General features: G+C 39.1%; 1 protein-coding gene across 2 annotated transcripts in view; it reads left to right on the forward strand.

Annotated features, from left to right (window-relative positions):
* The window catches only part of lrba (LPS responsive beige-like anchor protein), a 350,478-nt gene that overhangs the window by 87,672 nt on the left and 245,378 nt on the right, over positions 1-17,428 (forward strand). For both annotated transcript variants that reach the window (XM_037532971.1, XM_037532972.1), the window contains exons 22-24: positions 8,783-10,042; positions 12,788-12,969; positions 13,372-13,525. In XM_037532971.1, the coding sequence (XP_037388868.1) occupies positions 8,783-10,042; positions 12,788-12,969; positions 13,372-13,525 (1,596 nt within the window). The remainder of the gene's footprint in view (positions 1-8,782; positions 10,043-12,787; positions 12,970-13,371; positions 13,526-17,428) is intronic.

The raw sequence follows: 17,428 nt of genomic DNA on the forward strand, positions 1-17,428 counted from the left end.
ATGTAATAGAAGTAGTACAATAAATACACTGCTCAAAAAATAAAGGGAACACTTAAACAACACAATATAACTCCATGTAAATCAAACTTCTGTGAAATCAAGCTGTCCACTTAGGAAGCAACACTGATTGACAATCAATTTCACAGCTGTTGTGCAAATAAAATAGACAACAGGTGGAAATTATTGGCAATTAGCAAGACACACTCAATAAAGGAGTGGTTCTGCAGGTGGGGACCACAGACCACTTCTCAGCACCTTTCTGCTTTCTGGCTGATGTTTTGGTCACTTTTGAATGTTGGTGGTGCTTTCACACTCGTGGTAGCATGAGACGGACTCTACAACCCACACAAGTGGCTTAGGTACTGCAGCTCATCCAGGATGGCACATCAATGCGAGCTGTGGCAAGAAGGTTTGCTGTGTCTGTCAGTGTAGTGTCCAGAGGCTGGAGGCGCTACCAGGAGACAGGCCAGTACACCAGGAGACGTGGAGGAGGCCGTAGGAGGGCAACAACCCAGCAGCAGGACCGCTACCTCCGCCTCTGTGCAAGGAGGAATAGGAGGAGCACTGCCAGAGCCCTGCAGAATGACCTCCAGCAGGCCACAAATGTGCATGTCTGCATAAACGGTTAGAAACCAACTCCATGAGGATGGTATGAGGGCCCGACGTCCACAGATGGGGGTTGTGTTCACAGCCCAACACCATGCAGGACGCTTGGCATTTGCCAGAGAACACCAGGATTGGCAAATTCGCCACTGGTGCCCTGTGCTCTTGTCTGCTGCCTTCAACATCCTTCAGCATGACCGGTTTGGCAGTGGGTCAGTAATGGTGTGGGGTGGCATTTCTTTGGAGGGCCGCACAGCCCTCCATGTGCTCGCCAGAGGTAGCCTGACTGCCATTAGGTACCGAGATGAGATCCTCAGACCCCTTGTGAGACCTTATGCTGGTGCTGTTGGTCCTGGGTTCCTCCTAATGCAGGACAATGCTAGACCTCATGTGGCTGGAGTGTGTCAGCAGTTCCTGCAAGATGAAGGCATTGAAGCTATGGACTGGCCCGCCCGTTCCACAGACCTCAATCCGATTGAGCACATCTGGGACATCATGTCTTGCTCCATCCACCAACGCCACGTTGCACCACAGACTGTCCAGAAGTTGGCGGATGCTTTAGTCCAGGTCTGGGAGGAGATCCCTCAGGAGACCATCTGCCACCTCATCAGGAGCATGCCTAGGCATTGTAGGGAGGTCACACACAATACTGAGCCTCATTTTGACTTGTTTTAAGGACATTACATCAAAGTTGGATCAGCCTGTAGTGTGTTTTTCCACTTTAATTTTGTGTGTGACTCCAAATCCAGGCCTCCATTGGTTAATAAATTTTATTTCCATTGTTGATTTTTGTGTGATTTTGTTGTCAGCACATTCAACTTTGTACAGAACAAAGTATTCAGTGAGAATATTTCAATCATTCATATCTAGGATGTGTTATTTGAGTGTTCCCTTTATTTTTTTGAGCAGTATAGAAATAGGAGTAAAATATCTAAGATTCCAAAGAAATGACTAAACAAAGAACACAAACTCTTGCATGGTAAAAGCACAGTTCAGGATGCAGGCTGTTCTTTTTAGGTCTTTTTCTACCAGCTTGTTCTCAGTGGTGTCTCTGTGCTTGATGAGCAGCAGTGGTATGGATCCACAGGACAAAGCGTTTCAATATTGCAGTGCTGCCTGTAAAGATAGAGGTGGTCAGACTGCCAATCTTTATTGAGTAAAGCCTTACAAACAGAAGTACACATGCACCCACACAAAGGACGAGGAGGTTTCTGACATGGATGCCATTGACCACTGCCAGATAAGGATGACACTAAGATGTTATTTACTTTACATGACAGAATGAGTGGTTTCTGGTTCAAGCATAGAAAGCAGTCCCTATTTCAGACTTCATCACTGCAACTTTTATGTATTGTTTTTAGACTGAACGAGGTGTATTTTCTTGTTTGAAGAATAGGTCTTTACTCTTTCACTGATGCGTTTCTATTTTCCAATGTTGGCTTACACCTCTATTGACTTCAACTACAGAGTTACTTTTGGCATTTAAGTGCTTCCTGTGAATGTGGCACTAGATTCATGAAAGTGGCTTAAGGAATACAGTGTATGTAAATGTACTTCAAAACTGTTTCTCATTAGGTTGAATGAATATCTCACTCTAAATGTAGGTTTTGTGACAAACTGAGTGTGTACACAAGTTTCTCATTAGGTTGTATGGATAACTCACTCTAAACACAGAGTACTTTAGACAACAGTATGATAGCAACTTAGTATTTTTTATCCTCAGTTGATATGACAAGGTCTAGGACGATACGAAACTGTTATGCCTGTTACTAAGCAATTAACAATACATACACAGCTAAATTGTAAGCATGTAAACAAAATACCATGAAAAATGTAAGTTAGTTAGTTAGACAACTTAGTGGCAAAACAAAATAAACTGGAGATTAAGAACATTGTGATAGTGCCTCCTGCTGTTTATCAGTGTCGCTGCTCCCAAGTTTGTTTCTGTTTCCCAAAGCTTGAGCCAGCATGCAAGCCAGCATCCGCCAACATTACACTTCCTTATAAACAGCCAAACACTTTCTTCTCAGTCTCCTCAGTATTCACTGCTATTGCTGCAAAACTTTTAATTGCCATATTTGTTTAACTGCATATGTAGGAAAACTATTATATAAACTATTAACAGATGGTCTGTCTTCAGTGATATACTCTGAAAATTATAATATGATGATGCAAAGAGCGTCTAAGATTTTTGGCTTTCAGCAGTAAATTGTAAGCATATAGCAATATGTGTATGATTTATAAAACATTTTCTGTTAATATGAAAATTAAAAAAATAAATAAAAATGTGCATTTATTACATGCAGTTACTGAATAATTTGCCTTATGATTTGGTCCTGTAAATTCAGATGGAAAAAAACAAAATATGCCCTGGTCAATAAGAGGTTAAAAATTATAATGTGATGGTAGAAACACACGACTCAATGAAATGTTGTGATGCCGCTGTAGTTCTCCTAATGTTTGGATGGTATTTAGTACATTTTATGTAGTCGGGCTGTTCCTGTAATACTGTTTTTTTTTTTTTTTTTGTTTTTGTTTTTTTTTAATCTGGAGTGAAGCTAAGAATTAATGTTGGAACTGTCATTCTTTAATAGCTACTGTTCTAAACTGAACCCCAGCTAAAGTTGTCTTGGTGACTAAAAAGATTAGAAGAGTTCAGAGTTAGTGTTCCTGTAATATGATCCCAGGCGTTTTGACTCCCCTTTGCATGAATGCACACAGGTCATGCAGGTGTATGGATGCCACAGATTACGCTAACAATTTCTGTTATTTGGCCAGAGAAAACAATTTCTTGATGAAATTTTTGCAATGTTCACTGTAAAACCATGTAACTTAATGTTATCGAGTGATACTGTTACAGAGTGGCACAGTCAACTAAGGGTTGGTCCCATCATCAGAGGATTGTGATGCCACAGCCATCTGTTTACCAAAGATCCAAGTGAGCATACGTGGCATTACTCTGCCTGGGGTGCTAGAATGGCTCCCAAAATTGGTTACTGAAGCAGGAAAGGCAGTTTATTTATTTATTTATTTTTGATGAAAGCAATATGTAATTCAGTCTGCAGAGGACCTGAGTGACCATTTGGCACTGATCTCATGGACTGACTCTTATGTTTTTTCTTTGAGACGCTTTTGGGAATTCAAACCCTGCACTATATCTATCTAGTTTTTGTTTGATTGTTTCTGTGGCTATTGTAACATTTAAACATAATGCTGTATTTTGTGTTTCTTTTGCGTTTAACATCCATTTTTACCTATTGCCATGTGTTCTCATGTGGTCTTAATTTACTCCCTGGTGGAGAAGAAGCAGCGCTGATTTTTTTTTTTTTTTCTTACTTTTCTTTTTCCACTCCTACACAGTGTATCTGGAATAGGTAACATGGCGAAAATGTTTCTGGATTTTGTCTGCAGACGACATTGATTTTTGGGCCAGGATTTAATTGCATTTAGCTAATCTAATTACACCACTCCTTAGGATTCCCCCTTTCACTTCAGTTTTGTGGTTACTTGCTGTCTATTGATCTAAACAGCAATCGTTGTTGGCCTGATTACAGATCAGTGGTTTAACCCTTGGAATGCCATAACACAAAGAATGCTATAATTTTATATTAAGAATTTCTGACTTGTAGGTCAATGAAACAAGTGGAGGAGTGTTGTGGAAAGTGCAGATTCTAAATATACCACATTTGTGTTTGTAAGCAGAAGTCCAGGGTGTATTCTGCCTTCCGACCCAGTAATTGCTGGGATGGGCTCCAGCACCTCCCACAACCCAAAAGTATAAGGGGTTTAAAAAATGTGTTTATATTATCTATCTAATAAGTTTGTAATGATAAAAACAGTGTAATTATCTAACTATATTTAAAAATTTAAGCAAATCTACAGTAATAACAACAGTAATACTGTAGCCACAGAGTCAGAAGTCTCTGCTGATAAAAGATCAGCAAGCTTGTGTGGTTAGCAACAGTTGACTGTGTAGAGTAGATGAAGATAGTGTCATGTGACACAGACTGGAACATATTACAGTTTGACTGAGTTTGTAGATGTCAGGCTGAAGTGAAACTGTGTTATTGTACAGCAGGCTAAATTGTATTACACAGTAATATAAGGCTAAGTGCCTTACGCTATACATCACTGCTATTCCTCCATCGTGGAAAGGTGATTCACATTATTGACCACCAGACATCCAACTGATATTACGATGGTGGTTGCGTTGTTTTTGCACGGCAGCGTAGGGTTTTTTTCCACTATGAGTAAAATTTGATTAGATTGAAGCTGATGTGTAAGCCCACCTCCTGGTGCATTAACAGTACTCCAGACACTGCATACATACAGTTAGACCACTTTTATTTTAATTTTTTTACAGGGTAACCCGATCTCCGCAACATATACTACAGGCTTGCCATGCTTTTCACGTGACGTAGTACTGTGTTTACAGGGTAACCCGATCTCCGCAACATATACTACAGGCTCGCCATGCTTTTCACGTGACGTAGTACTGTGTTGGTACAATGCCAGTGCAAAAGGGGGGAGAACTTTGATAATTTAAAACTACTTTAAATCCATACAACACATTTATTGGTGCACTGGGAACTTTATAATATGCGCTTCTTCCTCGTGTCCAGCCATCATTTATATTATGTCCTTCCAGTAGTTAACACAGGCAAGTGCGGCTGCATTCGACTCGGCCGGGTCTTCTGCGGTGCATTGTGGGGCAAACCTGCATCTCATGAGATGTTTCATAGTTTGGAGTTCACCGCACATGCATGAGTCAGATGTTGTTATTCAATTTCTTCAGGGTTGCCTTGCAGCGTTCCTCACCGACTCACAGGTGGTTCAGTACTGGATGTAAGATATATGCAAGGTTAATTGCAGATGTGTCATATTTTTGTTGACTATATGCCTAGAGTATTGTGGCTCATGCTCTTCTGTTTGTAATTGTGCTCTTATTTAATTTATATTGCAGCATTTTATCTTTGCACCGTGTAAAGCATGTTGAGATTTCATGCTTAAAAAATTAAAGGTCTTGATAGGTGTTAAATGGTCCTCTGGTGTTTAAGCCTTTTTACGGTAGCAGCAATAAATTAAAATTTCTGCCTGTTTTGGGCCTCCCTCAGTTTTTGCACTGTAAGGAAACTGCAGGTGTGCTGTCTGTTTTATCTTGGCATGGCCATCTTTGTGGAAAGAAGTTAATTGCTTTCACAGGGGGTTCTCACCCTTCCCCTTTACCCTTCATTACTTACTAGCAACTCAACAACAATGGTGAGACAACAGTGTCCTTGTTCATCTGATAACAGGGAACAATATTTTATTTTGTTACAGTAATGTTTAAGTTGATTTCCATTACAACTGGCTTCTGGGGGGCCTGCAGCAAGAGGTATATTTTTTTTCCTTTTTTTTAAAAAAATATTTGACGAGGCAAGCACACATTGAAAAATATGTGGTCACTGTGGCAGTACAGAGGCATGCATTAAACTAACGTGACCTATGTTAAATCAGAATAAACTTATTGTTATCTGCCATTGACCTAGGCTTTAAATAACATTTGAAGTGCCATCTTGGAAATATAAGATTCATCTTGATGATGCGTACAGACTGGCTGCTTATGGAGAAAGTACTGATGAAATTGTATTGATAATGCATTAAAGTGGTATCATGACATTGGAGCAAGTCAGTAACCTCCCAAAATTTGAGTTTTACTACTGTCTTTGTAAGGAGGCTTGAGGTTCGTATTTTGTGACTGTCATTAGCTTTTTTCACCCTTAGCAGTCATAGTGATCACAGATGATAAAATCATCACATTAATTATTTCTGACTTTAGGTTTGTTTAAACGAGTGAAGTACTTGTGTGGAACCTAAACATCTCAGTACAGAATGGAAATTGAATGTGTCATCGCAGTTAATTAGTTCATATATAATTAGATATAGAATTAGGTATTTGAAATTGCATAGCAAAATTATACTAATAACTTAAGATTTCTAGACATTAAATTGTAGTGGTAATGCTTTATTGTTTCAAAATCACTGAATTTGACTTTAATAGCTAAATGGTAAATGTAGTTTAACTAATGTATTGCTGTCATCAGAAGAAAACCATCTTCATTTTTGATGTCCATTTTTGTAAATTTCCTGATGAGTGGACTAAAAGAAATGACCTAAAATGACTTCTGAAAAAGTTTTTTCCTTCTCCTATAAAGTTACCATTTTGGAGACATATGTTTTATTCTAACAACAGCAATATGTTAAGTATTTCTTTAGCTATTGTAGCTAAAGAACCAAAACTGTTCTTGTAGAATTCTAATGTTTAATGGTACAAAATAAGTATTACATGAAATGTCCATACTACCATATAGGTGCACTTTGTGGACGGTTACAGACTACTATTTGTTTACAGTTATAGACTGTTGTTAATTGAAACAAATGGAGTGAAATCTGAAGTGCAAAATAAAGCTTGAATATAAATTAAACATAAATGTAATTAATTGCATAAGTAAATAGAGACGGGAAATTTGACCCTGTATCTCACACACAATCTAAAATCTAAAAGTAATTGTTTACGTCACTATGTAACTAATTATATATATATATATATATATATATATGTTTTTTGTTTAAATAAATCAATGCAAGAACAGTAACTCTAGACTTGTGAGGGTTAAATGGTTGGGCTGGCTCTAAAGTCTGACATTAATGACTAAATGTTAAATGTCAAATTAAACTTAAACTAATGGCCATGCTAATGTAGTGATTTCCAGTTGGGGAGAAGCTAGCAGCCAGTGGTGCAGTTAAAGGCTGTCCATCCGCCTAAAACAGCTATGGATTACCAATCACACCTCAGAGAAGATTAATGACCTGCCCTGCCTGCTAGCAGGCTAATTTAGCACAATAACGGCAAATTAATTAGGAATAATCAGGGGTTTTCTTGCCTAAACGCAAATGTCCACGGGTCCATGCTGCGTGTCAGTGTGAAGTTGCTGCTGTTGTTTCTGTTTCTCCCAGCGGTGCGTTTGACTTTCTGTCTGTGTTCTGTCTGTGATAAATGGAGGGCCGTAAATGAGATGGGTTTAGAGGCAAAGTCTTTGCTGCATCTGCAAAAGCCTACCACTGTCAGCTGGTAATTGGTGCCTGAGAGCGAACCAGCCCTTTACTTCGCTTTGTCCTCTGGTGCGGTTGTTCATAGACTCATTTATTCGGTAGATTATCCAACGCTGTCATTTGTAACTCACTCCTAGGTTTGTTTGTGTGGCAATCTCAATTTTTATTACTAAGCCAGTTTGATTAATTTGGCCATATTAGAAACAGTCAGCATTAGCAGTTTTTAATGGGAGATTTTCCCTTTTAAAAGAGTGTCAATTGCCATGCTTGATTTATTTGTAATATTTTATGATCCAAGTGTGAACGATATGATGCTCAATTCACAAGTGGAGAAATTGCAAATTCTAAACTGTCAAATTGTGCCACATTTTTGTGTTGATAAGTGGAAGAGCAGATATTTAGTTATGATTTCAATTTGATGAAAAGCTATTGTTGTGTGTGTTGAGGAAAGAAAAACGTTCTTTACATGTTAGTCACATTTTTGTTGAATTGTATCAAATTTTGCAGACTTGACACAAATATAATTCAATGCATACTATACAATTTATTTTACAAATATGCATTCATGTTTAACCCTTTAATCCCAGGCTTATTACAGTGCAAACTGGTTGAGGTATTCATTTAATAATTTATTTATGGGTTTGTTTTTGCAATATTATAAACATGGTAAATTGTACACTAAAAAGCACAAAATTCTACATTATAATAATAACTTATTTTCACTTTTTAAAATCAACTGTATAAGCATTTAAATGTTTGTGTTTAAGTATGTGCTTAATGATAAGTGCAACTACTTAAGTAATTACATAATTATAAAACTAGCTTACATAATTGTGTAATTGAATTGAAATGATGTGACTATGCAACAGTACACTGCTGGCCATTTTAAACACCTACCATATAGATACGCTTTGTTGACTATTTTTGTGCTTTTTTTGTAATTGGGAAAAAGTGAAAGTCAGAAGTGCATGGAATGGAATAATTGATTGTGTAACTGTATGTAAGTATATTATCACTTAATGTAATAATGGGTCACATTTGAAATAGAGATTCTTGAATTCTAATTGGGACTTGTCTGTCTCCACAGGTCACCTTCGAGCAGCACAAAGAAAACCTGTCCAGAATGTTCCGGGAGTATCAGCGCATGGGTTCGGAGGGAGAATCTGGGACCAGAATAAGAACCATTTCTGAAGCCAGCAGGGACTCTGAGCTCCAGGCGGGCACTAATGGAGAACTTCCTGTAGAATCTGCTCCATCTACAGTCATTGAGCTGAATGTAGAGAAACAGCATATATCCAAAGAAATAGAGGAACCAGACAGATTGCAGGCATCCATCACAGTATCCAACATTTTAGCCAGGGCTGAAGAAGAGGATGCAAAGGAAGAAGAGCAGAAGAAAGAGGAGGAGGAAAAAACAATGGAGCTAGTGGAACTGTCAAATCAGAAAGAGGCTGAAGGTGAACCAGAAGCATTAAAGGAGTTAGCAAGAGATGGTGAGGTGAAGAATGTTGAAGTTGAAGCTGAAGTAAATGATGCAGGAACTGATGGAGAGATTGCAGAAGCTGACAGTACAAAAGAGGCTGTTGCTGCTACGAAGACGGACAGCAATGATGGTATAAAAAATGCTGAAGAAGTCAACAAAGGCAAGGCTGAAATAGATGACTTCCATAGCAGAGAAACCAAAGGTGAAAAGCCAGAAACTGACAAGGAACCTGGACAGGAACCCAATGCTGAGAACATCTCAGAAGATGATGATAAAATAAAAAGTGCTGAAGAAGATAAAGAAAAAGGTTTAGTTGAGGACTGTTTGGATATAGCTGAAGTAAGTGAAGCAGTAAAAAAACCTGAAAAAAGTGAGATTAGAAAAGAAGATGCAGTAGAAACCAGCACGGCTGGTGTATCTGCAGTTTACAATGAAGATTTAGTGGATGTTTCTTCCTCCAGTGAAGTAGTCAAGGCCAGTGATGACAGCATGGAAGAGTCCTCTTATGTTTCAGCAGTGGCCACCCCAGGAGAGGAAGATGATGGAGATGATGAAGATGAAGGTAATGAGAATAAAAGGAAAAAGGCAGCAAAGTATAAAGCTGAAAAAGAAGAGACGCCAGAAGATCCCAGCACAGAGTCTGCAGAGACACAAGAAGCAGCAAAAGCTCTAGTTTCTGCAGGTGAGACAAATCAGGGCCCCAGCACGGAGGTGATCCCTGCGGCATCAGATGCTCAGAAATCTGGCGAAGATCAGGCAGAGAGTTCAAGCACTAAGACCAAAGACATAAAGATTGCCAGACTGGACGTGTCCAGCGTAGCCATCGACACCGAGAGACTGGAGCTGAAGGGAACCACAACCACGGTTTGTTTGCTTTTCATCATAAAATCTTTTGATAGCAAGTTTTACTTAAAGCAGTTAAAGTTATCAAGTAAAGTGTAGTATCTGTGATTTCATTCTTTCTTTCATTCATTCTTTCATTCATTACACAAAGCCCATGACCATAGGTGAGGATGGGGATGTACACTGACTGGTAAACAGAGAACTTTGCCTTATGGCCTAGCTCCCTCTTCACCACTACAGCGAACGTGTTACTGCTGCTGCCTGTCCCATTCTACAGCCGATTTTCCCTTTTTCCATCATTTGTGAACAAGACCCTGGGACACTCCAAGTACACAAAACACATGTAGACTGGGTTGGCAAACTCCCATGCCCCCTCAACAATCAATGCGAGGGTGTAAAGCTGGTCTATTGTTCCACGCTTGGGATAAAATCACATTGCTTCTCCTCAGTCTGAGGTTTGACTATCAGTCGGTGTTCCTTTTCCAGCACCTTGACATAAACTTTCTCAGGGAGGCTGAGCAGTGTGATATATAATTGGCACATGCTCTGTGGTACCCTTTCTTAAAAATAGAGCCACCAACTCTGTGTGCCAGTCCAAGTCTGTCAGTGATCTCCACCAGGGAAATGGTGTCAGATGCCCCAGAAGCCTCTGGTCCTGAGTCCCTTGAGAGAGAGGCATGTTGGATGTGTTGGGTTGAGGAATGGAGTGCTCCTTCCACTGACCGACAATGTCCTCATTCAAAGTCAGATATTCTCCACCCCTGCTGAGTACAGCTTGAGTGAGGCCACCCTGACCACTCCTGAGTCGTCAGCTGTCCAGAAACTCATTTAAAGCCAATTGAAAGTCTTTTTTTCATGGCCTCTCCACATTCCTGTCTGCAGAGTCCTCTGGCCTATCAGTCCTGAAGGGCCTTCTTCTTCAGCTTCAGGGCCTCCCTTCAGTGTCCACCAGGGAGTTCTTGGGCTGCCGCCCTGACAAGCATCAACAAGCTTTTGGTGTATTCAAAGTACATTCAAAGCATATTTACTTTAATATTACCTGGCTAACTAGCTAGTTAAAGAGTAACGCCATCCCCTAGTTTCAGATTGGTTCATGCCTGTATTTTTTAGGTTTTTATGTTCCCACAACCGTTTTCTTATTGAAAGTTCTAGGAAACAGCCCTATATTTCCAGGGCACTGTGTTCCCCCTTTGTAATTTTTGAAACAGCCCTATTTTCCCAAGGTCAAATGCTCCCTCATTGAAATGCTCATGTGAAATATTCAATAATGTTTTTAACAAACCCTTGTCATCTTACCCTCACCATTTCCTTACAAATCCCTGGTAAGAAGAGGTGATGAAACACAGTGGTAAACCTACCCCATCCCAACTTCTTTATATGTTGTCCTTGTAGTATTTTCCTTTTAAAATATGGTTAACATGATTTGCATATATTTTTTCTATTTACATTCTGCATAACGTCCAAACTCTTTTGGAAATGGGTTTATATTATTAATTGGAATTTGAATTATTGAGAATAATTTGAATACTTTTTCATCAATAGCCACAGCAAATGTTTTTGCCTCATATTTAAAAACACTATAATTAATGTAATATTGGCAATATGGCAAAATGTACTTGATAAACTACTCACGTTTTATTGTTGTGCTTAAACATTTTAATTGTTTATTATAATTCTTCCCAAATTACTCTGAGCAATCCAATCATAAAATAAGTATTTTGCTTCTTTTTTACATTGATAAGAAACATGATAGTTCACAGAAAGCTCTGAATTTACTTGCTGATATCTCTAAAACCGAATATTTAGAACTTGTGAATGATTTTATAATTAAATTACCCCCTAGTGTGTTGACATGGCACAACCTGGCCCTCTTTAGAAAAAGTTTGGACAACCCTGAAATAAATAGCTGAACACGGAGCCCTGGAAACATAGAACCCTCAGAACATAGTGCCTTGGTGTCATGGGTATGATTTACAAAATGCAGAGTTAAACCAGCAGGACAACAAGAGGCGGAACCACAACAATATTATTTTGATACTGTAAAACGTAAACAAAACTGATGTCCATTATGTTATTGCAAACAAAATGTTTCAGCTTATAATGAAAACATTGTCTGCATTTGTTACTTAACTGGTTACCCACAAATAATCAATATTCATGTGTTGCTCATGTTAACTAGATAAAAAAAATCTTTCATTAAGTTTATTACAAGGACCTTCATTTCAGCTGTGTAAGCAGATATGATTTTTGTGATGGCGTGTACATTGACTGACCATTTCATTAGGTTCACCCTCTTGTTTCTACACTCCATTATTTACTATAGAGGAGAACTTTGTAATTCTACAATTACATTGGTTTCACGCTATACTTTTTAGCACCCTTTCATCCTGTTCTTCAAGTCAGGACACTCAAAGGGCTTTATGCATATTTTGAGTGGGGAATCATTCTCAGCACTGCAGTAATTGCCATGGTGGTATGTTATTGTGTGTTGTACTGGTATGAGTGGATCAGACATAGCATTTTTTTTGTTCTATGAAACCATTATTCCTAAAGGCCCCGAGAGTTCCTTTCCAGTAATCAGTCACTTGAAATGATGTACAAGTTTAAAATTTTCACCATGTTAAAGTTTTCGAATGGTCTGCCATTTAAGCTGTTAGATTTTAACTGTGTTCCCGATTTATCCAAACTACAGACTAGTGATTACTGCACTGCTCTTTTATTGGAGTCTCTCTGTACCTTCATACATTGCTAACTGTGTTCCTGCAGGATGGTACTCAGGCCCAAGCAGCGGTAGCCGGGCCCTCAGTCCCGGGCAGAGAAAGCTCCACTTCCTCCTCCACTCGCTCCACCATGTTCCGCATCCCAGAATTCAAGTGGTCTCACATGCACCAGCGCCTGCTAACTGATCTGCTTTTTTCCATAGAGACGGACGTCCAGATGTGGAGGAGGTGAGGGACACTGAGGGGAATGCCTATACAACATTAGGACTGCTAGAACAGTATTTAATTCCTTATAACTCATAACCAGAAAATGTATGTATAATTAGTTTAATAGTAGGAGCTGAGTAATTCATAGTAGATGGTGAATCATTGACAACATACTGAATAAGCCGTTGTACATACGCAATAATTATTATGTAGTCTATCGTTCATGGTAGGTGCTGAATAATTCGTAGTAGATACTACATAATTTAGTTGTTAATTAAATTATAATAATTATTAAATAGTAGGTTAACATTAATAACTGAATAATAAATTTAATACATTTGCTTTTGGACAGATTAAATTCCTGTGTAACTGTTGAGTTATTATTGTAAATTGGTAACGGTCTGTTTTGCATTATGTTGGCAGCCACTCCACTAAGACGGTGATGGATTTTGTGAACAGCAGCGAGAATGTGGTGTTTGTTCATAACACTATACACCTGGTCTCTCAGGTGGTGGATAATCTGATAATGGCGTGTGGAGGAATTCTGCCTCTACTGTCTGCAGCTACGTCCTCCACGGTCAGTGTGATATTTGGAAGTTAAGTTAGAGGAAATATATACATAGTAGTGGTATACAGACAAAAGTGTACAATATTAGGTATTATCCATAGTTAAAAGATAATCTTCAGAAATATTCATCAGCAGTGGCAGCAGCAGTAATATCATTGTTTCAGGCTCTCTTTCAGTTTTCTTTTTTCATTATTATAGTAATAAATATGTTGCGCTGCTGATCTACTATGTGACTCATAAACCCACTCTAATCTGCACCTTTATCATTAATGATGCTGACAATAATGATGATGATGATGATGGTAATGATAATGGTTATTATTATTACACATGATCCTGATAAATGCAAAGGTCAGGTTGAAAATGATGGTCATGACCATGATTACTGTGATCATGAAGATGAGGAAGAATAAGGTGGGTGTGATTGTGTTGTAATGATGAGTGGTAATGATGATGACTTTGCAGATGATGGTAACTATGACGATGATAAAAAGGATTAGCAAGGACGTGACCACGATGGGATTGTTGATGATATGGCCTGACCGATATCTAAAATTTGACAGGATATAATAGACTGATGTCTGCCAGTATAATTTTATCAATGATAAAACATTACACACCAGTAGATTTAGACTTTAGATTAAATTTAGATTGTTTTGAGTGTTAGCAGTGCTTTTGCCTTGTCATGATTGGTTGGATGTTGGATGCCCCTTTTCCTCATCCTGATTGATTGGATGTTGTTGGTTCTACCTCATCAACTTGATTAGTTGTAGGGGTGGGAATCTCTAGGCATCTCACAATTTGATTTGATTATGTTTCAGAGGGTTGCGATGCGATTTTAAAACGATTATCTTTTTTTCTGTACAGGATTTTTTTTTCTCTCTGTGAGGACTTGGTACAACCCTAATTCCAATGAAGTTGGGACGTTGTGTAAAACATAAATAAAAACAGAATACGATGATTTGCAAATACTTTTCAATCTGTGTTCAATTGAATACACTACAAAGACAAGATATTTAATGTTCAAATTGATAAACTTTATTGTGTTTTTGCAAATATTCACTCGTGTTTTGAATTTTATGCCTCCAACACATTCCAAAGAAGTTGGGACAGGGGCATGTTCACCACTATGTTACATCACCTTTTAACAACACTCAATAAGCATTTAGGAACCGAGGACACTGATTGTTGAAGCTTTGTATGTGGAATTCTTTCCCATTCTTGCTCGATGTACAACGTCTCCGTTGTCGTATTTTGCGCTTCATAATGCACACATTTTCAATGGGAGACAGGTCTGCACTGCAGGCAGGCCAGTCTAGTACCTGCACACTTTTACTACGAAGCCATGCTGTTGTAACACGTACAAAATGTGGCTTGGCATTGTCTTGCTGAAATAAGCAGGGACATCCCTGAAAACGACGTTGCTTGGATGGCAGCATGTTTCTCCAAAACCTGTATGTACCTTTCAGCATTAATGGTGCCTTCACAGATGTGCAAGTAACCCATGCCACAAGTACTCCATACCATCAAAGATGCTGTCTTTTGAACTTTGTGCTGATAACAATCCGGACAGTCCTTTTCCTCTTTGGCCCAGAGGACACGACGTCCATGATTTCCAAAAACAATTTGAAATGTGGACTCGTCAGACCACAGGACACTTTTCCACTTTGCGTCAGTCCATCTCAGATGAGCTCGGGCCCAGAGAAGCCGGCGGCGTTTCTGGGTGTTGTTGATAAATGGCTTTCGCTTTGCATGGCAGAGTTTTAACTTGCACTTGTAGATGGAGCGACGAACTGACACTGACAATGGTTTTCTGAAGTGTTCCTGAGCCCATGTGGTAATATCCGTTACAGAATGATGTCAGTTTTTAATGCAGTGCCACCTGAGGGATCGAAGGTCATGGGCATTCAATGTTGGTTTTCTGCCTTGATTCTTGTTTCTTGATTCTTGAGTTTTCTCCAGATTCTCTGAATCTTTTCATGATATTATGGACTGTAGATGATGAAATCCCTAAATTCCTTGCAACTGCACATTGAAAAACGTTCTTAAACTGTTGGACAATTTGCTCACGCAGTTGTTCACAAAGTGGTGAACCTCGCCCCATCCTTGCTTGTAAACGACTGAGCCTTTCAGGGATGCTCCCTTTATACCCAATCATGACACTCACCTGTTTCCAATTAACCTGTTCACCTGTGGAATGTTCCAAACAGGTGTTTTTTGAGCATTCCTTAACTTTCAGAGTCTTTTATTGTCCCTGTCCCAACTTCTCTGGAATGTGTTGCAGGCATCAAATTCAAATGGGTGAATATTTGCAAAAAACAATAAAGTTTATCCATTTGAACATTAAATATCTTTGTCTTTGTAGTGTATTCAATTGAATATAGGTTAATAAGGATTTGCAAATCATCGTATTCTGTTTTTATTTGTTTTACACAATGTCCCAGCTTCATTGGAATTGGGCTTGTACTTTCAAAGCACAGTATTTGTAATGATCCATAATGAATTTATTCCAATATCTTTTATTACTAAATCAAATGGAAGTGATGTGGCAAGTGAATTGGAAGGCTCTCATTCACTGCTTTTGTTTTGAGCACATGAAACACAGACTCATCTGCTATAAAATGTGGAGTTACAGTGAAAACGATTCTGTGGTAGTAGATGTCCATGCAGCACACATTACAGCCATCCTACCCATTTTATACAATTTTTTTTTAATTTTATATCTTCAGTTTTGGTCTAGTTGTAGAGAGTGGGGGATTGCTGTTGTCAGTATATCTCAGCTCTAAAGTGTGCAACACAGCGCGAAAGCCCTGGTTCTGAGAACTGGTGTGCAGACTGCAACGCACTCTCATCTAGTTAGTAGCTAATGAAAAGGCAAAGCGACACATATAATGAACTGATGCTGCATCTACATTCTCGTGCCTCAGGCAGAATTTAAGGTGGAACGGGGACAATTCGAACGAGAAGCTGACTTCATCTTCTCAACTTTTTAGTGTTTGACAGTTTTCAGGATGGCTGTAATGTGTGCTGCATGGACATCTACAAGATGCTGACGAATAAGAAGTGACTTCAGCCTCTTAAAACAGTCGAACGTTCAGAGACATATTAAAAGAAACTGCTCTACTTTTGAGGAAAAGTTTTCTGGTAGAGATGGCAGGAATGCGGCTATATCTAAAGCTTAAAGCAGAGCAAAGTAAGTCTGCGTTTTCGTTTATATTTTTTAGCCTATACTAGGACTTTACCACATACTAGACATAAAATGTTGTGGCTTTTTGTTGAAAGGACAAAATGGCTCTTCTTAACATTTGGGTTGAGTCACTCCTGACCTAACCTAGCTTTTAACCTTTTGACATTTGTGAACCGATTCAGAATCGTTCACGTCCGCATCGCGATGCATCTAGTAATCGACCCCCTCACCTCCTTATCCTGATTGCTTGGAAGTTGAGATTCCAGCCTTCTCGTCCTGATTGGTTACATGTTGGCGGCCCTGCCTCCTTGTTTGATTGGTTGGATGTTCAACAGTCCTGCTTCCTCCTGCTGATTGTTCGGGTGTTGCTTGCTTCCTTGTGCTAATTTGTTAGATTGAGCCCATCTCTTTCTCCTAAATGACTGGATTTTGGTGTCCCTGCTAGTTTGTCCTGATTGTTTGGATGTTGGCGGTCCGGTTACCTTGTCCTGATTGTTTGGATACTACTCTGTCCTGAGTGTTTGGATGTTGGTGGCCCCGCTACCTTGTCCTGATTGTTTGGATGCTGCTCTGTCCTGAGTGTTTGGATGTTGACGGTCTTACTGCCATGTCCTGATTGTTTAGATGTCCTGCTATCTAGTTTGATTGTTTGGATTTTGCCAGTCCCGCCTCCTCATCCTAATTGGTTGAATGTTTGGTGGTCTGGTCTCTTTGGACTGATTGAT

Source organism: Pygocentrus nattereri, chromosome 22 (genome assembly GCF_015220715.1).
Source record: "Pygocentrus nattereri isolate fPygNat1 chromosome 22, fPygNat1.pri, whole genome shotgun sequence".
NCBI lineage: Eukaryota > Metazoa > Chordata > Actinopteri > Characiformes > Serrasalmidae > Pygocentrus > Pygocentrus nattereri.